The sequence below is a fragment of the Salmo salar genome, chromosome 29 (assembly GCF_965601325.2).
Source record: "Salmo salar chromosome 29, fSalSal1, whole genome shotgun sequence".
Lineage (NCBI taxonomy): Eukaryota > Metazoa > Chordata > Actinopteri > Salmoniformes > Salmonidae > Salmo > Salmo salar.
In genome coordinates, this window is record NC_138319.1 from 12,779,851 (window position 1) to 12,807,785 (window position 27,935).

The 27,935-nt window shown below is 45.2% G+C and overlaps 1 protein-coding gene across 10 annotated transcripts in view; it reads right to left on the reverse strand.

Annotated features, from left to right (window-relative positions):
* Window positions 1-3,846: 3,846 nt before the first annotated feature.
* The window catches only part of cacnb2a (calcium voltage-gated channel auxiliary subunit beta 2a), a 110,493-nt gene continuing 86,404 nt past the window's right edge, over window positions 3,847-27,935 (reverse strand). For 4 of the 10 annotated variants that reach the window (NM_001173925.1, XM_014180607.3, XM_014180611.2 and 1 more), the window contains 9 exon segments: window positions 3,847-6,203; window positions 8,112-8,294; window positions 9,114-9,209; window positions 16,709-16,863; window positions 20,456-20,565; window positions 21,196-21,254; window positions 21,718-21,798; window positions 27,037-27,176; window positions 27,707-27,783. In NM_001173925.1, coding sequence (NP_001167396.1) covers window positions 5,433-6,203; window positions 8,112-8,294; window positions 9,114-9,209; window positions 16,709-16,863; window positions 20,456-20,565; window positions 21,196-21,254; window positions 21,718-21,798; window positions 27,037-27,176; window positions 27,707-27,783 — 1,672 coding nt within the window. In that variant the 3' untranslated portion in view covers window positions 3,847-5,432. 10 annotated transcript variants of the gene reach the window in all.

Here is a 27,935-nt window from a genome sequence, read left to right on the forward strand (position 1 = left end):
TGCAGTGATCTGTGAGCTGCTCTGACAGCTGGTGCTTAAAGCTAGTGAGGGAGATATGAGTCTCCAGCTTCAGTGAATTTTGCAGTTCGTTCCAGTCATTGGCAGCAGAGAACTGGAAGGAAAGGCGGCCAAACGAGGAATTGACTTTGGGGGTGACCAGTGAAATATACCTGCTGGAGCACGTGCTACGGTTGGGTGTTGCTATGGTGACCAGTGAGCTGAGATAAGGCGGGGCTTTACCTAGCAGAGACTTGTAGATGACCTGGAGCCAGTGGGTTTGGCGACGAGTATGAAGCGATGGCCAGCCAACGAGAGCGTACAGGTCGCAGTGGTGGGTAATATATGGGGCTTTGGTGACAAAACGGATGGCACTGTGATAGACTGCATCCAATTTGTTGAGTAGAGTGTTGGAGGCTATTTTATAAATGACATCACCGAAGTCGAGGATCAGTAAGATGGTCAGTTTTACGAGGGTATGTTTGGCAGCATGAGTGAAGGATGCTTTGTTGCGAAATAGGAAGCCGATTCTAGATTTAATTTTGGATTGGAGGTGCTTAATGTGAGTCTGGAAGGAGAGTTTACAGTCTAACCAGACACCTAGGTATTTGTAGTTGTTCACATATTCTAAGTCAGAACCGTCCAGAGTAGTGATGCTAGATGGGCGGGCAGGTGCGGGCAGTGATTGATTGAATAGCATGCATTTAGTTTTACTTGCATTTAAGAGCAGTTGGAGGCCACGGAGGGAGAGTTGTATGGCATTGAAACTTGTCTGGAGGTTAGTTAACACAGTGTCCAAAGAAGGGCCAGAAGTATACAGAATGGTGTCGTCTGCGTAGAGGTGGATCAGAGAATCACCAGCAGCAAGAGCGACATCATTGATGTACACAGAGAAAAGAGTCGGCCCGAGAATTGAACCCTGTGGCACCCCCATAGAGACTGCCAGAGGTCCGGACAACAGGCCCTCCGATTTGACACACTGAACTCTATCAAGGAAGTAGTTGGTGAACCAGGCGAGGCAATCATTTGAGAAACCAAGGCTGTTGAGTCTGCCAATAAGAATGTGGTGATTGACAGAGTCGAAAGCCTTGGCCAGGTCGATGAATACGGCTGCACAGTAATGTCTCTTATCGATGGCAGTTAAGATATCGTTTAGGACCTTGAGCGTGGCTGAGGTTCACCCATGACCAGCTCTGAAACCAGATTGCATAGCGGAGAAGGTACGGTGGGATTCAAAATGGTCGGTGATCTGATTGTTAACTTGGTTTTCGAAGACCTTAGAAAGGCAGGGTAGGATAGATATAGGTCTGTAGCAGTTTGGGTCTAGAGTGTCTCCCCCTTTGAAGAGGGGGATGACCGCAGCAGCTTTCCAATCTTTGGGAATCTCAGGCGATACGAAAGAGAGGTTGAACAGGCTAGTAATAGGGGTTGCAACAATTTCGGCTGATAATTTTAAAAAGAGAGGGTCCAGATTGTCTAGCCAGGCTGATTTGTAGGGGTCCAGATTTTGCAGCTCTTTAAGAACATCAGCTATCTGGATTTGGGAGAAAGAGAAATGGGGGAGGCTTGGGGAGTGCAGGGCTGTTGACCAGGGTAGGGGTAGCCAGGTGGAAAGCATGGCCAGCCGTAGAAAAATGCTTATTGATATTCTGAATTATAGTGGATTTATCGGTGATGACAGTGTTTCCTAGCCTCAGTGCAGTGGGCAGCTGGGAGGAGGTGCTCTTATTCTCCATATATTGGTTCCTAACTTCCCTGAAAATATGTATATCACGGGGGCTATTCGATGCTAATGCAGAACGCCACAGGATGTTTTTGTGCCGGTCAAGGGCAGTAAGGTCTGGAGAGAACCAAGGGCTATATCCGTTCCTGGTTAAAAAAAAATTGAAAGGGGCATGCTTATTTAAAATGGTGAGGAAGGCACTTTTAAAGAATAACCAGGCATCCTCTGCTGACGAAATGAGGTCAATATCCTTCCAGTATACCCGGGCCAGGTCGATTAGAAAGGCCTGCTCGCTGAAGTGTTTTAGGGAGCGTTTGACAGTGATGGGGGGTGGTCGTTTGACCGCAGACCCGTTACGGATGCAGGCAATGAGGCAGTGATTGCTGGGATCTTGGTTGAAAACAGCAGAGGTATATTTGGAGGGCAAGTTGGTTAGGATGATATCTATGAGGGTGCCTGTGTTTACTGATTTGGGGTTGTACCTGGTGGGTTCATTGATAATTTGTGAGAGATTGAGGGCATCAAGTTTAGATTGTAGGATGGCCGGGGTGTTAAGCATGTCCCAGTTTAGGTCACCTAGCAGCACGAGCTCTGGGGTGGACCCAAAACACACCTCCAGGCTGTGTAAGGGTTATTTGACCAAGAAGGAGAGTGATGGAATGCTGCATCAGATGACCTGGCCTCCACAATCACCTAACTTCAACCCAATTGTCATGGTTTGGGATGAGTTGGACCGCAGAGTGAAGGAAAAGCAGCCAACAAATGCTCAGCATATGTGGGAACTCCTTCAAGACTGTTGGAATAGCATTCCTCGTGAAGCTTGTTGAGAGAATGCCAAGAGTGTGGAAAGCCGTCAAGGCAAAGGGTGGTTACTTTGAAGAAACTAAAATATAAAATATTTTGATTAGTTTAACACTTTTTTGGTTACTACATGATTCAATATGTGTTATTTCATAGTTTGATGTCTTCACTATTATTCTACTGTAGAAAATAGGCAAAATAAAGAAAAACCCTGGAATGAGTAGGTGTGTCTAAACTTTTGACTGGTACTGTATATCCTATATGGGCTTCAATTTACAGGCCACACTCCCTCTCCCATACTTCCCGTGCTGGAGTCAGAACTCAGACCTTCACAATGACCTCGGCTCACCTCTCTTTCCCTGGCTTCCTGGGAGGAGGAATAGCATCAGTCTATCAACAGAACGGTGGGGGAAAATTACACGGCACGCTGCACCCCCCCATCCATCAGAATTCACCAGCAGCCACATCAGCTGTGTTTTAGATGGCCCTAGAAATGTGATTAAAAAGGCTCCACTGACAGGCCACTAAGACCCCACTATCTGTGGTTTAAATCTGACCCAGGAACAGCATAAGTGGTTGCTTTTTGTTGTATAGGTACTCTGCAGTGTAACAAGATAAAGGGACTGTCCATTCACTAAAATTGAGATGCAGCTTTAAGAGATGTCTCGGGTTGGTGTATTTTCTGGGACCTGAGGAGAGAGAAATGTTGGGAAGTAATACAATGCTCTCTGCAAGGACTGACTGGGACCAGTAATCGGCCTGGGCATTTCTAACACACGGTCCATGTTTTTCTTCAAGGACCCCATTATTAGCCAAATAATGATAATTCTGTGCAAAACCCCCAATTTAGACCAGCCCACTGGGCTAAATATGGACCAGTCCATCTGGCGTTCGCCCTAACTGCCCTATGGCCAGTCCATTTCTGGAGAGACAGTGGGAAGTAAAACACTGCTCTCTGCCTTATTTAAACCTGTCCACTCTCTCGCTCTCAGTCCCTTCTTTCTCTCCTTCTCTCTCTGCTGTTGACGTTCATGGCGTCATGGCGACTCGGAGGCAGCTGGTTCCACCTGGGAGTTTCAGGATGGTTTCAGAGGACTCTATTCTTAGACCAGACCGCCGCCTTCACTTCTGTCTCTTCTCATCTCTCCCATGTCCTGGCGGGCCATTCCTGGTCAGAGTACTAACGTAAGCTATGAATGTCATTCTCAGAGGAAGCGATGACTTTTAGACACAGTTACCGACACACAAAGTACAGACAGACACCACAGGTATGTAAGCAACAGCATTTCCTGGAACATATTTCAAATAAATCTAAGACCAGTTGATTTTCTTGTCCTCTACATAAATCCTTTGTTGCCAAGTTTATTTTTTGTATTTATACATATGTACATACAAATGTACACTCTTAAAAATGTGTAGTGTTACTACAGTAGCATATAAATGGATTGTACATTATAATCATAATATTTGAGGCAAAAATAAAATAAAAAAACTAAGACTTGTTCTAGGGGACTGGTTGGTTGGTGGTAATGTAAACAGAGGGACAGAATACCCTAGGGTTGCATCCCAAATGGCACGCTATTTCATACATAGTGCACCCTGGTCAAAAGTAGTGCACTATATAGGGAATAGGGTGCAATTTGGGGCACATACCCTAAACTCCCTTACCTTACAGAGGGCAGCCTGAACTAAGTTAGGAGTTGGCCCTAACCTCAACTGTGCTAGGTTATAACCAGAGCCATATATTTAAAAATAAATAATTTTAGAGAGAAAACGTCTCTAAATATATGGCTCTGATTATAACTTGGGGCTTACGACTTTTCTTGAGCACCGTAGCTTAGCAGAAAGGCTTACCTTTATCATCCAGTTGATATCATTCAGTGGTTGTGATTGATTTTCAAAAGAAAAAGTGGACAATTGGCAAATTTCTCACAATACCTCATAATGCACATTCATAGCTAATTGGACTGTACTAAGTGCATGGAACTGTCCTTAGAAAAGGGTCAAACTCAAAAAGACATACCATCATAGATAAAAGTCCCCTAGTGTGTGAGTGGATTGGTTTGACCCGATAACTGTACCCTAAAATATCAAATCGTTGTACACCTGACACCAACAATGTGAATCAGTCTACAGTATGTTGTGCTAAAAGTGCTGAACAGAGTGTGTATCAATGTTATAAAATGTTTCTGGACCCTTTATAAATAGAACAACGTTACTGTAATGTAAGACAGCAAGTCATGTCACTATTCTTTTGTCTTGTAAGGCAAGACTAAGGTGTGCCCCAATGGAGAGGCAGCATCAACACCAGAGGAACCAATGTCAGAGGACCAAACACCGAAAATTAACAAAGCAGAATAACAAAAAAAAGCAAGGAAGAAAACAGGAACATTTGAATTAAACCAAAATAAAACAATTGCAAATATTTAGCATTTAACCTTACCTGGTTTCCCACTTCTCAGTCAGTCACCGCTAACAGTAGTCTGAATGAACAAATGATTGTTCAAGTGGCAGTAAGAAAAAAACAATAGACAAATACAATTTAAAAACGCTAATCACAGAAAGCACAGTACAGAAGAGAATTCTGCTGTTGTGTCATGCTTTATCAAACACAGGTTTAAAATATGCATATTTGAGAAGATCCATGCATATCCACACATAAACGACAACGTCTATGTATTGATACACACATTTATATATTTATATATATATATCTATATATGATCAAAATACTGCCGTTGCTAAGGATGCAGCAGGCTTTACAAAGGAAGCGTACATAAACGGGGGATGCAGGGGCTTAAGAGTATAGCAGCAAGATGGGACAACAGAATGGTTTGGGAAAGAGGGGGGTGAGTCCTACAGTACCACTGTCTCAGTGTGTGAGGGGGTTTGTGGTCTAGGGGCTGGGCTGTCACTGGTGAATATAGGGGTCTCTGGCCCAGTCCCCTGTGTCGCCCCTCTTTTTGGGGGCCACCTCCCCTTCCCTGTCCCGGTCCCGGTCATAGTACTGGTGGTGGTCGCGGGCCGGTCGTTGGTGGTGCTGGTGACCGCGCGGCTTGTTGCGCTCGTTGTGGTCCTGCTCGTTGCGCTCCTTGGAGCGGTGGTGTCCTGTCGTACCGTGGTCCGCCTCCTCGCCAGTGCCGCCACGGTGATGGTGGTGGTGGTGATGGTGGTTGTGGTCCCTGGGGTGAGGCTGAGCCTCGTAGCGCCCCTGCTGAGGGTGCCCCCCCTCTCCCAGCCCCTCCTCCTCATACTCCTCCTCTCCAAACTCTTCTTCCTCTTCCTCCTGGTGCAGGAGGTGAGTGCGGGGCTCTATGTAGGCTGAGTCTCTGCTTTCTCTGCTCTCCCGGCTCTCGGGGGTCTCTGAGTCCTGTGTCTCCCCCCGGGAGAGGCCCTTGCCCCGGCTACCACCGCCACCAGTATGATGATGGTGGTGGTGGTTGTTGTGGTGCTGCTCAGTCCGCTGGGAGGAGGAGCGGTGGTGGATGTGCTGGGGTCTCCTGGAAGACTCTGTCCTCAGGGGCCTCTCCTCCTCCTCCTCCTCCTCCTCCCTCTCCCCGTCTGGCTGCTCCTGGCTTTGATGCTGGCTGTGGTGGTGGTGATGGTGGTGGTCCTCCCTGGAGCCCTTCCTCTCCACACCTTGTCCTGCCTTGTCCCCTGCTTTCTGCTCTGCCCCGCTGCCCTGGGGTTAGCAACACAACACACAACACACAACACGGCCGTTAGTACAGTTAGACACACCAACACACCTATGCAGAGTAAAACACTTTTTGGGATTATCCCCTATGATTTTGAATGCATTGTATCCATATACAAATCAAATCAAATACAAACACACACTCTCAAACAAATGCAAATCAAACACACTCCAACCACATCCATATAGTATGTCACATTAAACACACACTCCAACCACATCCATATAGTATGTCACATTAAACACACACTCCAACCACATCCATACAGTATGTCACATTAAACACACACTCCAACCACATCCATACAGTATGTCACATTAAACACACACTCCAACCACATCCATATAGTATGTCACATTAAACACACACTCCAACCACATCCATACAGTATGTCACATTAAACACACACGCCAACCACATCCATACAGTATGTCACATTAAACACACACTCCAACCACATCCATACAGTATGTCACATTAAACACACACTCCAACCACATCCATATAGTATGTCACATTAAACACACACTCCAACCACATCCATACAGTATGTCACATTAAACACACACTCCAACCACATCCATACAGTATGTCACATTAAACACACACTCCAACCACATCCATACAGTATGTCACATTAAACACACACTCCAACTACATCCATACAGTATGTCACATTAAACACACACTCCAACCACATCCATATAGTATGTCACATCAAACACACACTCCAACCACATCCATATAGTATGTCACATCAAACACACACTCCAACCACATCCATACAGTATGTCACATTAAACACACACTCCAACCACATCCATATAGTATGTCACATCAAACACACACTCCAACCACATCCATATAGTATGTCACATCAAACACACACTCCAACCACATCCATACAGTATGTCACATTAAACACACACTCCAACCACATCCATACAGTATGTCACATCAAACACACACTCCAACCACATCCATACAGTATGTCACATTAAACACACACTCCAACCATATCCATACAGTATGTCAAATCAAACACACACTCCAACCACATCCATACAGTATGTCACATTAAACACACACTCCAACCACATCCATATAGTATGTCAAATCAAACACACACGCCAACCACATCCATACAGTATGTCACATCAAACACACACTCCAACCACATCCATACAGTATGTCAAATCCACTCACAAATCACTCATCAGAATCATTTTCAGGAGTTTAAAAAGGACTTTCATTGTCAGGAGTTTCGGTCTCCCCATTTCCCAATGGGGAGCAAGGCATGGGGATGGAGAAAAGACGTGGACATTTGAAATTCACATGAAACTGATCTGCATCAATCAAATGGCCCAAACTAATTGTTCGCTGCCGTTAAATACAGACACTTCAAATAGATAATTATTCTCAAACTGACAAAAGTGCGTCATGCTAAATTCCTCTGCCTGTAAGAATTCATTTTTTCAAAGGATAGCAACCAGCCGTGTTAAACCAATTCTAAACACAAGCTCCAGATTTGTCGGTGTAATTTCAAGGCTTAATGATCTTGTTCAGTCATGGTTAGCAGGCCCACCACCAGCCATGCTACCCCTTGTCTCACTATGCCTCTATCCTATTAGTTTCTCTACATCTCATTGCATCCTCAGCCCCTCCCATCTTCCTCTCTCTTTCATTTTCCTTCTCACTGTAACTCTCTCTCTCTGTCCAGCTCTTCCCTGTAGTGGTCAGTGTGTCATGGCGCTGACTCTGTGGCAGTACAAACTGCTCATGGCTAGTGAGCTACTTGTCTCCCTGCCCTCTCTGCTCTCCCTGTCCTCCTCCTAGTCTGGGCTCCGGAGCAGGCTGCCCACAATGGCCCGGAGCCTGGCTAGCACCTGTACCTGCATGCTGGAAACAGGAGCGGGGCTGGAGGGCAGGGCGGCCGTGGCCACCTTGGCCAGCAGCGGATTGGGGGGGTTGCAGCTGGCAGGGTGGGTGCTCTTCCAGTAGGCCTCCAGGTAATCAGCCATGTGCTCACACGCATCCTCCAGTTGGTTTTCATCCAGGATGATGTCAAACATCTCCTGAGTGAGGGAGATGGAGAGAGATAAACAGAGGGGAAAACAGTATTGTTAGTGTTTTTATGGGCCCAAAACCGTACAGGTATGAGCTTAGTATGGGTCAACGATACTACGATAGATAACAACTTTATAAGAGAGGATCTACTTTTTCTTAGATACTTTATTTTATAGATTCCAAATGACTTTGCGCCTTTTTTGTTTTTTTACAAGAAACTGACATACTTCTTGGATTTAAGAAACTTAGACTAAAACTGTGTCAGTGACAAAATAACCAATTTAATAGCATTAAATATTCATTTGGCAAGAATAGACAGATCAGGGAGACTCTTAAAAGCTAAATACCACCAGGGATGCGATGCTATTGGAATTAAATTAGGGTGGATTTTTTTCACAAGCCTGTGATGTTTGGGATCATATTCTAAAAGAAAATCAGAGAAGATCACAGAAGGACTGAAATAGATTTGGCAGGAGATATGAGGCTTTCTGAAGCGTTCCACAACAGTATTATTAATATAACGGCAAAATCCTGACGGGAGATATACGCACACAACTCAAGAAACCTCCACGCAAATCAACATCGGCGCACGATTTACATAAGACCTCAAGCAACTTGAGTGTGTGTCTTCTCAAGTTCTTCTCTTCTCAGCCCTTGAGAGTCTCCTTTAGGGTATCAATAGAGGCTTGATGCACAGACACCCAAATCTCCAATCTGCACAAAGAAACAGTATCTTGAAATGAATGCCCAGATTGTAATAGCTGTGGCGTGTGGCGGGTGTGATCCAGGTAGCAGAGACCTCTGGGTAGTGGCGTGGCTATACTCACGGGAGGGCACTGGGCCAGTTTGTCTGCAGCGACCATCTGGACGTTGAGGTGCTTGGCCTGGGACTTCCCTCTGGACTTGATGAGCCTCTGCAGAACCTGTGGGGATATATGAGCGAGGCATGAGAGTCATGACGCCGTCAGCACCGTCACAAATTCAACTCCGTCATGTGAAAGCATCGTCGACACCGTAACGATGTCAACGCCGTCACGTGAAACCACGTAGACACCGTAACGATGTCAACGCCGTCGCGTGAAAGCACCGTCAGCACCGTAACAGAGTCAACTCCATCACATGACAGCATCGTCAACACCCGAACAAAGTCAACTCCATCGCATCACAGCATCGTCAGCACTGTAACGTAAGTCAACGCCGATGTAGCAGCAACGTGGAAACTTCAATCCAACATCAGTAGCACAGTAGAACGGTGATTCTACTGATTCACAGCAGCAGTAGTTGATGAAAAGAGGAGACGAGAGGTGTCAGACGGTTTATCCCATCGAGATGTGATTCAGACTGACAACACTTTGATTTAGCGGCCGTATTTCACACATCTTCAGCTACGCCTTCGTTCCCTTTTTATGTTACCGAAATGGCAGGCTTTTTATTGTGTTATTTGCAGACAGCTGAAGGTCAGCGTGATGAATCAGTCGCCTCACACACCTGACTCTCTCCCATTTAGACGAGCTGAGTAGACGGAGCTTTAAAAAAGGCCATATTTAAAAACCAGAGCAGGACGGCATTCAGTAAGAAAAGGCGATATGAGCAGTGACAAGACACATCCATACACCATTGGCTCCCCAATGCACCAGGGACATCCATAGACATCCATAAACCAGTAGGAGATTACTTCACTACTTCTTACGGAGTCTCAGGACGAGACTTCCACTTCAGCTCTGTTTACTTCATCAATCTGTCACTCACTTCTTTCATACTGTCTGGAGGGGATCAGTCTCTACCTGCCCTGCATCTACCTTTGCACACTTACACATATTATTTATGGAAGCCCTGAAGCCCAAGGCAACAAAAATAAAAATCACTTGGAATGATCTTGTTTGAACTACTTAGTATCTTGTTTGAACAATGTAGTACATTTTTTTATAATAATAAACTTCCGTATATTACTGTGTGTGAGATGGAAGGTTGGCTGAATACATGACTAGAAAATAAAGGTTAGTATTGGATTAATAACCATTAATACACTGGGGCAAACTGCTAGCACCCTGTGATTCAGTATGATGACACAACAGTGGTAGGCCTGATCACCGACAACAATGAGACAGCCTATAGGGAGGAGGTCAGAGACCTGACCGTGTGGTGCAAGGACAACAACCTCTCCCTCAACGTGATCAAGACAAAGGAGATGATTGTGGACTACAGGAAAAGGAGGTCCGAGCACCTCCCCATTCTCATCGACAGGGCTATAGTGGAGCAGGTTGAGAGCTTCAAGTTCCTTGGTGTCCACATCACCAACAAACTAACATGGTCCAAGCACACCAAGACAGTCGTGAAGAGGGCACGACAAAACCTATTCCCCCTCAGGAGACTGAAAACATTTGGCATGGGTCCTCAGATCCTCAAAAGATTTTACAGCTGCACCATCGAGAGCATCCTGATGGGTTGCATCACTGCCTGGTATGGCAACCGCTCAGCCTCCGACTGCAAGGCACTACAGAGGGTGGTGCATACGGCCTAGTACATCACCAGGGCCAAGCTTCCTGCCATCCAGGACCTCTATACCAGGCGGTGTCAGAAGAAGGCCCTAAAGACTCCAGCCACCCCAGTGATAGACTGTTCTCTCTGCTACCGCATGGCAAGCGGTACCGGAGCACCAAGTCTAGGTCCAAGAGGCTTCTAAACAGCTTCTACCCCCAAGCCATAACACTCCCAGACTATTTGCATTGCAAATTTGACATGTCATGATTTGACATGTCATGTAAACTACCACATGTATTTGTGGAATGGAAATTGTGTATTGTGAATGAACGTAACGTTATGACTATAACTACTGTTCCCTGAAGGAGTGAAACAAAGTACAACATACTATGTATGGGGAGTAGCACTCTTTTAACTTTGGATGAAGGATCTACAATCACGCCTGACATGGCCAATGAAATCCAAGCCTCGCTGGAAGCCCGCCTTCCACAGGTGATAAGCGTGAGGGTCGGATTCATTCCTTCAATTTAATACCGCTCTTCACCGAGGCCAGGAACGGGCGGTGCGGGGCCAAACAGGTGTCGTACCTCGTTTTCCTCCTTCAGGGAACAGTAGTTATAGTCATAGCGTTACGTTCCCTTTCAGTCAGTCATATTTGATGCAACAAACTATTGCAAAATATAATCACGACCCAACGAATACTAAATGAAACGGCCCATGGCAGACCACCCCAACCTGACCCCGCCAGATGCGGCAGTCTGGGCATTGCGCACACGGCGCCCTGTCTAATGATTTTCCCCTGTCCCAAGCGTAAGCACGCTGTGTTCTATACTGGGAGCAGTGACATCCAAGCTATAAAACCTCACAAAAGTATGTGGTGATGCCCAACTCGCAGCAGCACAAATATTTCCTATGGTCAACCCTTTAAACAATGCCCAAGACGCTGCCAGACCCCTGGTGGACTGGGCGCATACACCGGTAGGTAATCCTTGCCCCTTGCTGCTATATGCCAGGGCAATAGCCTCCACAATACAGTGGCAGAGACGCTGCTTAGAGAGTGCCCTGCAGCGAGCTGGATTAGCAAAACAGACAAAAGGTTGGTCACATGACCGGATATCCCGGGTCCATTTAATGTATGTGCGTAAAGCTCGCACCAGGCACAGGGCATGTAACCTTTGTTGCTCTTCAGAAGCAATAGCTGGAGGCGAAAAGGTAAATAGGACCTGTAGGACATAGCCATGACTTTTGGGGCGAAGGCCGCTTTTGGACGCCCGGGGCCAACTGAGTACAGCAAGGGTGTACAGAGGTCCCCAGCACTTTTAGCCTAGGCCAAAGCCATGAGCAGGGAGGTTTTGTAGGAGAGTATCTTCAGATCCACCGTCTCCAGAGGCCATGTACCCTTTTAAAGTGGAGAATGCTTGAAAAGCAACTGTAGAAACATAAGGATGTCCCTTACAGAGCACTGAAAAGTCCTTTATCTTGGCACCAGAGCTCAAATGCTTGCCACTTATACACATGCAGTCCTCTCATGGAGGGCGCCCTTGCAGACTGAATGGTAGCAATAACATTCAGAGGTAAACCTCTAGCCTTCAGATTGGCCTCTTAGGGGTCAGGCCCATAGAACCAAATATCTGGCCTCGCTTGCCAAACCTGCCTGTGCACCTGGGACAACAGGTGCCTGCCTAATGGGTGTTTCCACCGGTCCCTGCCTAAAAGGTGAATGATCTCTGCGAATGAAGGCTGCCTGGGGAGCCACAAGAATCAAAGGTAAGCCGTCCCGGCGCACCCACTTCACCGTGGGATGATAAGAACCTCTGGCGGAAATACGTAAAGGAGGGTTCGAGGCCACTGGTGCACCAGAGCGTCCGTTCCCAATGGGTCACTGGGTACCTCATGGAGAAAAATAGAAGTCACTGCAGGTTTTCTCACAATGCCTAAAAATCGACATCGGCCCTGCCGAAAATGTTCCATACCTGGGACAGCCTCTACTCCTGAGAGAGGAGGTCCCACCTGGATAAAAGATCTGCACCCGACTTGAGGCAACCAGGGACATTGTGGGTTCTGACCAGCACAACCCGGCCCGACAAAAACAGGGGAAAGCACCTGAGTGCCAGATACTCCACCAGTATCCATAACTCCCGAATCGAGTTGCCTTCGTACAGCGCAATGCAACCTCGGGGGACGTGTCTGTCGCGATCACCTTCAGGGATATAACTCGGCCCATGAGAGCCCACTGACAACAGCAGAGGGTCCCACCACTAGGCCTGACAGGGATACCCGAAGCGACCGGCTTAGGCTGAGCGATGCATCCAGGTGAGTAGCTAGCACTCAGCACTGAAAGGCGGCGGGACCCAACCATAACCACACTGGAACGACTTCCATCACAGAAGCCAGCATCCCCTGTAGGTACAGGCACTGGCAAAAACACTGTGACACAGACGAAATTTGGTTAAGCAGAGCCGGAACCCGGACACCCTCTGTGTTAATAGAAAAGCGTGATACGTGAGTGAGTAGCTTGAGACCTAGAAATTTGATTTTTCTGTTTTTTCTGGTTTCTTATGAAGCCTGGGGACTGAATACGGGACAGTAGCAAGGATGTGTGTAACACTGAATTCCCCCTTGACTCCGCCTCCACCAGCCAGTGTATGTGAACGGAGCGTGCCCAATTTGACTGGAGCGTGGAGCAAGTTTCCCCAAAGGCTGGAGCGTCGGCCTCCCCCCGCTCCAATTTCACTCCAGTACCGTTCACTTCACGAGCTCAGTGCATGCCCGGCCCAGCATGCATTGTAGGCTATTTGTGTGTTTCTATAGCCCCTTGCTTTAGCTACTGTCATAGAGTTCGCTAAATATTTTCATAAAGAAAATTATAAAACAAACAGGTGCAAAATCAAAGTGACTTACAAAGATGAGGAGGACCAAGACCAAGAGAGGTAGTGCGGTGACGTAGTGTTCACAACTAAATAATTACTGTGGAATCCGAAAAGACACCTATACCGAAAGCATGATGGTGTACTTACTATGTGCACATGCTAACAGAAGGGAATGAGGTGGGTAGCTAGCTAAGTGTGTAATTGCAGCAAAGTATTTATAAACAAAAAATCTGACCTCTTAAAAGTTATATTATCTATACAATAGGCTAGAATAGATTTTGGCCCAATAGGCATGACATATTATCTTTTTCAAGGAGCTTTCCATTTTTGCCTAAAAACATTTAAGCCTACCTATACACATTTTAAAAAACAACTCTGCATCCCTGCCCAGCCTGGCAAGAGTGGCCTGAAGAGTCCCAGTGGCTCTACAAGCACGGAGAGGGTATTCTCCGCTGCTGGCCTGCTCTCCAGGCTCCATCGCATGAGCCTGTTGCCAGATTCTGGCCAAACTCGTGTTTGTAAAAATGAATTCAAAGGCACTGTAGACTAAGCCTAATAAGGTATTTTTAGTTTCATTTGTATTTAAGTCACAGCCTATATGCGCAATTTATTGACTATAATGATTTAATACAACAAAATGTTGTTTAAATGTTGAGCCTTAATGTCACTGCCAGCCTAGTGTGTCGCACTCACAAATGCTTCACAATGTATTTCTTTGTAGGCTATATCCTTGAAATAATTGGCTAATAATATAGCCTAAATAATACACTTTAATATCTTCTTAGGCTACCTGTCTGGTTCTTGACCTAGTTAGAGAGTGTTTATATGCATTTTAATGTAATGTAATTCAATGTAGCCTATTTCAAATGATGAGCGCTTCTTACAGTCACTTTTTCATTCTGTTTATTAAAATAGTTTTCATTCAAATCAAATGGTTTGGTTTCAATACTTCAAAACCAAATGGTAGGTCCGGGTGGTCACAATAGTAGATGGGTGTTGGTTAAATGGTGAGTTTAATGAATGGAACGAATTTGGAGCGGCAGTTTTTTTCCCCCTGTGACCGAGGAGCGGTTATTAGCCGAGCGGTTAGAAAAGATGTGCCACCAGCCAATCAATGTAATAGCGTTCGGATCGTGAGCATTCTGAGTTTGTAGACTCTGAGGTGCTTGCTGAGGGCACGTAGTTCGAGAATAGGACGCAAAGTCCCGTCCGTTTTCGTAAACCAGGAATAGCGGCTGTACCAGCAGTCCTGGATCTTCGACATAGGAACCACTCAGATTGCCTGCTTCTGGAGACGGGAGGATATTTCCTCCCTCAGAAAATGGTACTGAGGCTTCGGGAACAGTCGACGTGATGATGCTGCAGACGTGTGGGGGACGCACAACAAATTGTAGCCTGTACCCTGACGTCACTGTTCGCATGATCCAGGGCGACAGTGCGCATGCATGCCATTGGTCGGAGCAGACCGCGACACTCCCATGAAGTGCCGTCTGAAATTAGTTCTTCTTCCATTTCCACCACTCTTGACAACCGTGCGTCTGAACATGGAGAAGGAATACTTTTCATTGAACTCACATACCCGTCAAAAGTTCCACCCGTCAAAACTGTGGAACTTGGCTGAAAAAAAAACTGTGTTTATGTGCCAAGGTTTGCCTAAAGCCCGGCCCACTCTGGGTACACGGGCTCTGGCGATCAGTGACGTACCCCGATTGGCAGTGTCACATGAAGGCACTGTTGTCACAACGAGCCTCACCCGGTTCAGATGGTAAGATGCGTTTCAGTAAACGGCTGGCACCCAGCGCTGGACCACACACATAAAACCTAGACCCAGGGAACAAAACGTTATCATGGAGGTTTCCCTACCAACCAGTCATAGGTACTAGTGACAAAATCCCTTGTAACCTAGCTGGAAATTGGACAGGTAAGCTCTGAAAAACTGACCCCTTCTGTTGTAACAGACAGGGGCGATTGGTAATCGAATCTCTTTCGCAGGAATGAAAAGCATTGAGCTGGAGACAGACAGCTCATTTTGGGGGCTCTTATGAACCACAGAGACTGCGGTGGGATAATAGCGTGGTCGTGTCTAACCCTGCTCGTTCCCTCGACTCCGCTACCAACAACTCATCGCCTATAGAGCCTATAACCTGCATCACTAGACACCTCATTGTGACTAGTGAGCTACAGGCAGGAATCAATGAATCCCAGTAATGGACCATCCATGGGCACACTGACCCAACTTGTTACTCTGACCCTGGGGAGATTGATATACCCCTTGAACACTGTGAACACAGTGGAACGCGGGGTAACAGAGGCGGCAGCATTAAGCATGGACAAGCTTCCAACATACGTTGTGCTTCTGTGAGACTGTATAGCCTGCATGAAGCTTGGCCCCTATATAAGCACAGGGGGCTCTGGCAATGGCTGACGTAGTACGCCGTCTGCCAAACGTGGGGGCACTGTTGTCACAGTAATGTTTTTGCGGAGGGGCGCACTGGTCACTCAGACACATGCCTGGCCCCACGCTCCGGGAGTTACCCCAGCCAAGTGCTCAGAGGGCTGCTTCTACATCGGAGGTGCATTTAAACCCCATTTCCGTCACTCCCTCCAACTCCAGGAACTGAAAATAGGAATGGGGTTGCCTTAACGCTGGGGGAAAGCTAGTAAGTTTTACTCACGGTAGTTAAGCATGCTAGCCGACGTTAGCCAGGAGGCTTTTTAGCATAAGCTAGGCTAGCTAGCCCAGCAACACCACAGTGGGGAGGCAGGAATAGCTATTATAGTTAGCTCGCCTCGGTGAGTTAGCCAACCTGGCTAGCACGCCATGCAAAGCTCATTTAGCTAGCCCAGTGTCGAAAGTCTATGTAGAACCGGATCGCTGAGGTGACCGGACCCATCCTTAAGAAGTCTGTGAAGAGAGGAAGCCAGCGGTTGATTGAGGCAGACACAAGTGGCGGGGGGTACCCCCGTACCTGGCCGCCCTCTCTCTTCGAGTAGTCTCCCGTGTACCGAAGGTGACTGACTGAAACCAGACTAGATGTAAGTTACCACTTATTTGCCTTGCTTGGCCTCACCTTAGGAGAGGAGATCTTGACGTAGACGATGATAGGGGCCAGGGAGGTCTTTCCCAGTTGGGCCGGGTGGTTGATGGTGTCTGCGTCCAGAACCACCAGCTGCAAGGTCCGGGCCAGCTCAAAGATACGCTCTATCTCACTTTGCACTTCAGCTACTAAGAGAGAACGAGAGGGAGAGCATTAGGGTTGGAGAGACAGAGACAGAGAGTGAGGGAGAGAGAACGAGAGTCAAGCCATGAATCTGCTTTCATTCCGCCCTTCAGTTATGCGGCTGCGAGAGAAGGAGAGATTATCGAAACTGAATGGCTATAGGATCATGCGGAAATATGAAAGTAACCCATTTAATGTGAGAGAACATGTATTAGCTAATGCACTTTCCCCCCAGATAGACACGGTTAGGTCATAAACATAAATCACAGACAGTCCAGGAAATCTCCCTCAAGCAACACTTCACTTCATTACATTTCATTAGAAGCTCAAACAAACTTGTGTTTGCACATCCACTGCTGCAATGACTAAGACACACCCAGATACAGTACAGCCACCGCTTGCCCTATTTGGTTGTTGCCGGAAATTGAGCTGAGAGTCCAGATGTGTCTGGTGATTGTAATACATTATGAATGCATCCCAAATCGCTCTCTATTCCCTATATAGTGCACTACTTTTGACCAGAGTTCTATGGGCCATGGTCAAAAGCAGTGCACTATAAAGAGAATAATAGGGTGCCATTTGGGATGCATTTTATGATGATGTTTTTCATATCAGACGCTTCCTGTTGAAAACACTGGGTTTTGATGATATCTAGGCTGAAATCAAACAGGAACTAACAGCTGTGACTGGAATGCAACATAGGCCGTATAATACTCCTTTTTACACACTAACTCAATTACATAAATGCTTAACTCAAGTAATGGGTCTGCTTGTAAGAGATTCCTGAAATAACTTCAGCAACATTGGGAACAATTGTTGTTTTCAGAAAAGTCTTCATATCTATTGCTATCAAGACAGAGTTAGGGTTCAGCGCACTGTCAACACTTGTGTCCCTGAAGTGATTAAATAATTATACAGTTGCATTGGCTTCCAGTTAAAGAGCTTGTCATCAAAAGTGGAGCACAGAGGTTGTACAGAGCTGTGCAGTGCTTTAAGTGTAACCCAGTCTTAAAGTATCTTTAAAGATGAGGGTGGAAGTGGTGGTAGATCGAGGGAGGTGCTACTAACTTCCATCCACGCTCCGTCTGAGGCTCCACAGAAAGGGCTTTATCCCGGGACATCGCTGCCAGAGCAACAGGCACATCAGAAAAGTAGTGCTCTAAATAGGGAATAGGGTTCCATTTGGGACACGACCCAGGAGTAACATTACAGAGCACCGTTGGTCATGTCAGTGATCCAATACAAAGATTAGTACTGTGGCTTCCATAGTTCCGTTGGCTCTCCGGCCAACACCGTGAGGTCATAGCTGAGGAATCTGTTTCATTCTAAACCGCAGCTTGTTAATCAAGCCTGGTAAAATCAGCTGGGTTCTTGACCGTGTTATCTGGCAGCAGGCTTCTGGATTCTCCTCTCTTTCCCTATCTTTTGTTCCAAACACAAACCTTTTTAATCAATCGTCCCCTTCGAACATCTGTAAGTCTGCATTATAACCAACTTCAAAGCTTCATTCCAAATGGCATCCTATTCTCTATATAGTGCACTACTTTTGACCAGAGTTCTATGGGCCATAGTCAAAAGCAGTGCACTATAAAGAGAATAATAGGGTGCCATTTGGGATGCATTTTATGATGATGTTTTTCATATCAGACGCTTCCTGTTGAAAACACTGGGTTTTGATGATATCTAGGCTGAAATCAAACAGGAACTAACAGCTGTGACTGGAATGCAACATAGGCCGTAAAATACTACTTTTTACACACTAACTCAATTACATACATGCTTAACTCAAGTAATGGGTCTGCTTGTAAGAGATTCCTGAAATAACTTCAGCAACATTGGGAACAATTGTTGTTTTCAGAAAAGTCTTCATATCTATTGCTATCAAGACAGAGTTAGGGTTCAGCGCACTGTCAACACTTGTGTCCCTGAAGTGATTAAATAATTATACAGTTGCATTGGCTTCCAGTTAAAGAGCTTGTCATCAAAAGTGGAGCACAGAGGTTGTACAGAGCTGTGCAGTGCTTTAAGTGTAACCCAGTCTTAAAGTATCTTTAAAGATGAGGGGGGAAGTGGGGGTAGATGGAGGGAGGTGCTACTAGCTTCCATCCACGCTCCGTCTGAGGCTCCACAGAAAGGGCTTTATCCCGGGACATCGCTGCCAGAGCAACCGGCACATCAGAAATGTAGTGCACTAAATAGGGAATTGGGTGCCATTTGGGATGCACCCCAGGAGTAACATTACAGAGCACCGTTGGTCATGTCAGTGATCCAATACAAAGATTAGTACTGTGGCTTCCATAGTTCCGTTGGCTCTCCGGCCAACACCGTGAGGTCATAGCTGAGGAATCTGTTTCATTCTAAACCGCAGCTTGTTAATCAAGCCTGGTAAAATCAGCTGGGTTCTTGACCGTGTTATCTGGCAGCAGGCTTCTGGATTCTCCTCTCTTTCCCTATCTTTTGTTCCAAACACAAACCTTTTTAATCACATCCCCAGACAGGTCAATCGTCCCCTTCCAACATCTGTAGGTCTGCATTATAACCATCTTCAAGGCTTTCTTCCAAATGGCATCCTATTCCCTATATAGTACACTACTTTTGACTAGAGCCATATGTCCCCTGGTCAAAAGTAATGAACTACACTCTTAGTAAAAAGGGTTCCAAAAGGGATATTCAGCTGTCCCCATAGGAGAACCCTTTTTGGTTCCAGGTAGAACAATTTTGGGTTCCATGTAGAACCTTCAGTGGAAAAGGGTTCTACATGGAACACAAAACATTTCTACTTGGAATCAAAAGGGTTCTACCTGGAAACAACAAGGGTTCTTCAAAGGGTTCTCCTATGGGGACAGACGAAGAAAACTTTTAGGTTATAGATAGCACCTTTTTTTCTAAGAGTGTATAGTGTATAGCAGTGGTGTAAAGTACTTAAGTAGTTTTTTGGGGTATCTGTACTTTACTATTTATATTTCAGACAACTTTTACTTCACTACATTCCTAAAGAGAATGATGTACTTTTTACTCCATACATTTTCCCTGACACCCAAAAGTACTCATTACATTGTGAATGCTTAGCAGGACAGAAAATGGTCCAATTCGCACACTTATCAAGAGAACATCCCTGGTCATCTCTACTGCCTCTGATCTGGCGGGCTCACTAAACACAAATTCTTTGTTTTTAAATTATATCTGAGCGTTGGAATGTGACCCTGGCTTTCCGTCTGGTTTGCTTAATATAAGGATTTTTTTTTATTATTCGTACTTTTACTTTTGATACTTGAGTATATTTTAGCAACTACATTTACTTTTGATACTTAAGTATATTTAAAACCAAATACTTTTAGACTTACTCAAGTAGTATTTTAACTGGGTGACTTTCACTTTTACTTGAGTCATTTTCTTTTAAGGTATCTTTACTTTAACTCAAAGTATGAGAATTGAGTACTTTTTCCACCACTGCTGTATGAGGAATAGGATGCCATTTGGGACACATCAGAAGGCTTTGTTTAATCTTTTACTCCTTCCCTTTTCTCTTTGCAATTTGTCTCTCTAAATACAAAGGGCACTGGAGGAACACAGAGGTCTCATACTTCCAGAACTTACCAAGGTTGGAGCGTGTGTTGGAGCGCTCGATGATGGCGTGTTTACTAGGGTTGTTGAGGACGGAGCGTTTGGCAAGAGAGATGTCTGCCGTGACACGAGTGATTGATATTCTGATAGGAAGGCAGAGAAAAAAATAACTGGTCAGAGAGAGAATAGAGCGTGCTCTGATTTCTGAATCAAATAGCCTCGATTCATGATCACTATCAATAAAAAATGTAACACTTGGAAAGAGCACTGTATTCAAAAGAAAAAGGGGATAGCAACAAAATCTCCATATGAAGAGGGGAGAGTTGTGATTTCTAAGGAAGGTTTAGTAGACGAGGACAGAGATGGTGTGAGTATGCTTATAGTCAAATACAATATGTAAAACATCTTGCTAATGATCAAAAGGCTTGCACTCTGAGAAGAATATAAAACGGTTTACAGTATGAGTACAGTATGAGTTTTGTAACATCATTTATTTACTGTGGATGGGAGACTGGCCAGGAAGCCCAGGCAGGGACTGGTGCATGGAGAGGAGCTGAGGAGAACCCTGTGCTGCACTAGGGCCCACTATGGCCTATTAAGGACATGGAGAAGGCCTATTTAAAGCAACAGCTAACACACATCTCCAGGCCAAACAAACTTGTTACATACTCCTTCGGCAAAACCTCCCGGGACAACTAAATACCAGCCTATAGGACTCAGGCAGAGCAGACTGAACAGGGATAAAGAGAGGGGGAAGGACGAAAAGCACGTACCTCCCTTCAAATCGGTGTTTCAAAAAGTCAAACAGTGCTTTTTGCATCATATCTGTCACCTGCAAGCAAAAGGGACAATAAAAACATAGTGAACATTTAAGGAACTACCATCATTTTGAAAACAGACTGTGTGTGTGTGTTTGCATGGGTGGGTTGGTTGGTGAAGACAAATCTCAGCTCTGTTGGTGTGTGTCCATGTGTCCTCAATGAGAACAAATAGAAGAATTGGAATTAGTGTAAACAGATTAGTGAGGGTAGTATTGGTGCTAGTACCAGTAGTAGGGTTGCAGAATTCAGGTCATTTCCCCAAAATGTCCAGGTTTTCCAGAAATCCCATTTAGAATATTCCCTGGGTTTCTGGGAAACCTGGGAATTTGGGGGAAAGTTACCGGATTTGGCAAACTTAACAAGTAGTGATCTAAATAGAATGTACTAGTGGTGAGGGTGGTAGTATCAGTGATAACCACTTATAACAACTGCATAACAACTTATAACAATCCCTTATAATAACAATGCTGTTACCTCATAGCCCTTCAGTGACGGTCCAACCAGGACCACAGGTCGCATGGAAGGCACAACGTCGTATGGAGGAATGTGTTCCGTCTGCCCGACGACAGAAAACAACCCATCAGCTTCACATCCAGGGGGATTATTATACAGAGGCCGCAGCCCATTTGGCACCCTACCCCCTACATAGTGCACTACCTTTGACCAGCGCCCTGGTCAAAAGTAGTGCGCTAAATAGGAAATAATGGCGGTATTTTGGACACATGCACACTCAACATTGCACACTAAGTCCAGGGGAAAAAGCAAAACACACTATACCACTTATTAGAACTGAAAGGAACTTGGCAAACTATGAAATGAGTTGTTCTAACTGTGAGCCCCAGTTTGCACTCAACACACATGACGGATGCCAGTTAAAGGGGCAATCTGGGACTGGTACATCCCTTCATCCATCATGGTTTTCTGGTCCATAGAAATAGGGGTGTTTTGTTTTCATTTTGAGTAAATATAAAACGGTAAGACGTTATACTGAATGATACTCTAGACAGAGCAAATACTAAGATTATCTCTGAACTGAATTCACCGACCCCGTAATGAATTGACAAGCAGCCTAACATAAGAACAACAATCCAAATCTGTGTGGAGGTCAAGGTATACTGAGCAGAATCTCTCATTTCATAATTGTTATCTACTCAAAAGGGAATGTCAGTAGGGGAACTGGTTAGTCAGAACAGGGATGATAAGAACTAAAACGGTAGGAAACGGTAGAACCGAAACAAACTAGCAGAGAAACCCAGTCACACAGCGACAGAGTGGGAGCTCAGTGCATCTCAGTGACAGCTTCAGAGGGATGTGTGTGTGTGTGTGACAGTGAGGCAGTAGACCTCTAATGCCACATCTGTGTGTGCTGTCACAGTTCCAGCGGTGCGACGGTGCAGTATGTCTGAGGAACGCAACGGCAGACAGACAAGACTGACACGCCATCGCTTCGTAGGGAAAATGAAAGCGCTTTCTCCTCCGCAGGAGCGACAGTGCGTGATCTGAGCACTACTGGAGACAGCTATGACAGATGGATGAAGAGAGAGAGAGCGAGCGGGAGAGAGGTGATAGCACTGAGTCTGTCACACCTCTACTACCTTTTTTCACAACTCAATATTACTGCTAACTACAGTATCTACCGCTCTTGCTGTTTTTGTTGTTGTTCCATCTCACCCTGTTTTTGTGTCTTAGCCTCTCTTTCCAATGTCTTGCTGTCTATCGCTCTCTCCCCCTCCATCTCTTTCGCTCTCTCTTTCTATGTCTCCATCTCTTTTTTCCCCCTTTCTCTCTTTCTCTCTCTAGCTCTCTCTTTTCCTGTATCTGTCTCTCTCGGTCCGTCTCCCTCTCTTTCATTTTTCTTCAACTGCTAACATCTGCTGCCGTCACTGGCTGTCCCTGGGGAACTCTCGTTACATCAGAGCGGGGAAAGTGCTGCTAGATGCATGCCAGAGCATCCAAGTCTGGAGCACTATATTTTAGGCCATATTTTGCTGGCCTAGGCTACAGGGTTATTGTTACTAAAATATGCATGCTGCTGGATGATGGAAAATGGTGGCTATTGTTCCCATTGTTGTTGTAATTGTATGGTCTTAGAAAGGAGATGAGACTGTACCTCTTTATCTGATTATTGTAAAAAGAAAACTAAAAACTCCATAAATATAATGTTACAAGAAGAAAGGACATGAAATGTGAACGGAGAGGAGTTTTCTGTTTACTAAGCTTTGCATCAAGTCAAGACATGGAGTGCACACAATGACCGAAAACTATTGTTGTGTATGCAATGTGTGTATGTGTGTGGGTTATGTGTATGAGGTTGGCCTACACACACACACACGCACGCACGCACGCACGCACACACACACACACACACACACACACACACACACACACACACACACACACACACACACACACACACACACACACACACACACACACACACACACACACACACACCATCATGTGCCAAGAAAGCCCTTATGGGATTTCCATAACTCCTCTGAAACTGTGTATTAATATGGCAGTGCTTGACAAAATAATGGATTTATTTTGGATTTAGTTCTTTCATAATTAGACTAACGTGAGAATAGTAGTTGTATTTGTTCTAATGGAGGTCACACTTGATTCATGTTGCTGTGTGATAAAGATACACAACCAAACCAACAAGGATGCTAATAGCTGTCACTGTAGATTAGGGCTGTGGCGGTCATGACATTTTGTCAGACGGTTATTGTCATGCAAAAGATGGCGGTCTCAGGTAATTTACCATTAATTAACACGTTTAGCATGTCCAGGCCTCCCCAGATACAAGCCGTTGATTTAAAAAAAGTTGAATAAATCAATTTAATATACACCATTACAATATATCCACTATTTCATTTTGTCACGTCTAAAGAAATATTATGATATGAAGAAAATGTATGCTTATAAATCCTGTGCCATTACTTTATTGTATACGATTTTATAGTAAGAAGAATATAATTGAATTTAGCTGAATAAAAGAAAAAGGATATTTTTCCCATTACAGAGCGATTGCGCTTACTGTATGAAGTGGCTATGTTGAGCGTAAAAGTGATCATTTGAAACAGGTCCTATATGCTAGATTTAGTTGTGAATGATACAAACCTTAGAATGTCTCAGAAATCAAAACATACAGTACCAGGGGATGAATTTGACTGCAGAGTGAAGGAAAAGCAGCCAACAAGTGCTCAGCATATGTGGGAACTCCTTCAAGACTGTTGGAAAAGCATTCCAGGTGAAGCTGTTTGAAAGAATGCCAAGAGTGTGCAATGCTGTCATCACGACAAAGGGTGGTAACTTTGAAGAATCTCAAATATAAAATATATTTTGATTTGTTTAACACATTTTGGTTACTACGTGATTCCATATGTGTTATTTCATAGTTTTGATGTCGCCACTAAAAATCAAGAAAAAACCTGGAATGAGTAGGTGTGTCCAAACTTTTGATTGGTACTGTACATGGGCGGCATGGTGTGATTATAGGTGTCACGTGTGCTCCTTCTCCGGCCTCTAGGTCACCAGGCTTCTCGTTATGGCGCACACCTGTCACCATCGTTAAGCACATCAGCGCATTATGACACTCACCTGGACTCCATCACCTCCTTGATTACCTGCCCTTTATCTGTCACTCCCTTTGGTTCCTTCCCCAGGAGTCATTGTTTCTGTTTCAGTTTCCTGTCTGTGCGTGGTTCGTGTTTCTTATTTTGTATTATGTTGTGTTCATTTATTAAAACACTCACTCCCTGAACTTGCTTCCCGACTCTCAGCGCACATCGTTACATTAGGCTATTGATGATTTGCGAAAGTCGCAAAAAAAGCTTGAGCTCTGTTCCTTGCCTCAGGCTGCACAGCCGTTTTCTCATCAACTGATCATATTTCCACCATTCAGACAGACTATTCTCAATTTAATCTCGTCTTTGCTAATAGGTAAAATTAGTTTCGATTTAGAATGGCCCATTATCAAATGAGCAGGGGCAGGGGAAAAAAGACATGGAACTCGAATAGCGAATGGAGGCCGCGTGCTTTCCCACTGGTCCGTTTTGTAGGCTACTTCGGTTTTATAGCGGAGCATGTGCTTAATATGAGCAGCTGAGAAATAAATATAACAACACTTACTTCACTCCAAGCATCAATCACTGTTTGAGGAGCATGCTCTCGCTGCCCCGACAAGTGCACAACCAATGAACCAAGGGGCTATACGTTCTCTCCCAGACTTATGGATAGACATTTTGGAGCGTAGCATAAAGGTAGCCAGTCAAATGCAGTATGCATAATAATAGTCTACACTCAAAGGAGATTTGTTTCATTTTGGAGTATAGGCTAGACCAATGATGTACCAAAGACATCTTAAATGAGTTTTGTTTTATGTTTTTCTGCCATGTGTAATACGGTAGGCTATGCATTCTATAAAGGCACAATCATCATTTTAATTCTGTTTTTTTTCGGGCTCGGGCTTATAAATCTATGCATAAACTCAAATATGTGTTTTACACTGTTTCAACCCATTGTTGAACTACTTTCTTCAAAATTGATCATCACAGTGAGGTGAGTTTTAAGAGTACTAGAGTCCTACTGTTTTGATGATATGTGTTTGATGTGATTTTATATTTCATTTGCATTGATATCAGAGTGGTTAGAGGGACAATAGAGCCCTGAGTACCAGGCCATTAGAACCTGATGAAGGGACAATAGAGCCCTGAGTACCAGGCCATTAGAACCTGAGGAAGGGACAATAGAGCCCTGAGTACCAGGCCATTAGAACCTGATGAAGGGACAATAGAGCCCTGAGTACCAGGCCATTAGAACCTGATGAAGGGACAATAGAGCCCTGAGTACCAGGCCATTAGAACCTGATGAAGGGACAATAGAGCCCTGAGTACCAGGCCATTAGAACCTGATGGTCTAGCAAGTTGGGTACTACCAAAGCATGTCCAGAGTGAATAACAGGAGATTATTGTGACTCAATGGTCAGGTGGAATTTTACTGTGGTCATGACTCGTGACTGCCGGTGTGGCGGTAATATGATCACCACAACAGCACTACTGTAGATACACTTCTGGTTTAATAGCTGAATACAATGAGTTCCCACTAAATCTGCATCACGCATGCACACACACATGTACACACATGTACACACACACGCACACACATGTACACACACATGTACACACACACATGTACACACACACATGTACACACACACACACACATGTACACACACACACACACGTACACACACACACACACGCACACACACACACACACACACACACACACACACACACACACACACACACACACACACACACACACACACACACACACACACACACACACACACACACACACAGACAACAGTGAGTTAGATTGGAGTGTCAGGAACGACCACAACCACTGCAGAGAAATCACCGATGCACATCCCCCAGACCCCCAAGGCCCTGCTGGGGGTTGGTGCATGCTGCACGGCAATATAACTTACCGACTTCTGCTTCTGCTTAGCTACGGCCCAGACGGAAGAGGAGAGAGAGAGGGTTAAGAAACTGGCAACATGCATGCTAATGGCTCGAACGCCCAGCGGAGGGAGGGAAGAGACACGGACTATGGCGGGACAAAGAGGACAAACAGAACGGGGGGAACGGACAGACGGTGGACAGGGTGATGCTGAGCAGCCACAGTGAGGCAGTTGTCGTGGGTAGCTGTGCGGACGGACCGACCGACAGAGAGAGAGAGAGAGAGGAGATCGAGAGAAAATACCGGCGTAGATGCCACGTTTACCTTCTTAAAGAAGGGCATTCGTTTTTCTTTGGCTAGGGTGGGTGACATGACAGCGTTTGGCTGACTGGCTTTAGGGGAGCGGAGGTGGACTGGAAGCTCATTGTCCTCGGGGTCTAAGCCTGTGGCATCAATGTCAACGGCTACGCACATGGACACAACACAAGGCCACCATCACACAGATGCAAACACAGGAGGCTACAAGGGTAACATTGAACACCTAACACTGGATAGATACACAGGTTATTCCACCACATAAACAAACTGTACAGACCATAATCAAGCTACGGTCAACTATAGTCAAACTAGGGTGAGCAATGACAGTAAACAATAGCACATAAGGTAAGTAAACATTTAAGGCCACAGTGTCTAAGACATAAACACCATTCTGACATTTTCACTAAAGGGCCACATCGTGTAGATTTAGCAACCAATTGGACAACACGCCTGAAGTGTACAAAAGATAGGCCAGCAGTAAGGTCAAAATAATGACCTTCCTAATGAAACTCACTCTCGTCTCCTATTTCTATCACGCTTCCTCTTCAAGCCCTCTTAGAGGTTGATGGAGGTTTGATAATAACTCCCAAGTATTACAGTAAAGAGTTTGTTTGTGTTAGTGAAAAACGTGGCAACCTTTCTCCAAATGCCTGCCGCAAGGCCCTCCTTTACTCACCAGAGGAAGGGGGGGTGGATTTCCGCGAGTTAGGAACCACTTCACCTAAACTGGTAGAGGAGTTTGCTCCCGATTTACTGCAAAGAGAAATAATTCATATCAAGCTATATAATTGATATCAGTATATCTGAGGTGTTGCAGGATGACAGTGTCGGCTATCTCAAGGGTCGGCTCAATGCAAGAATAATGATTGGGTGAGGTGCATGTTAGTTTCCATGGTGATTGCAGT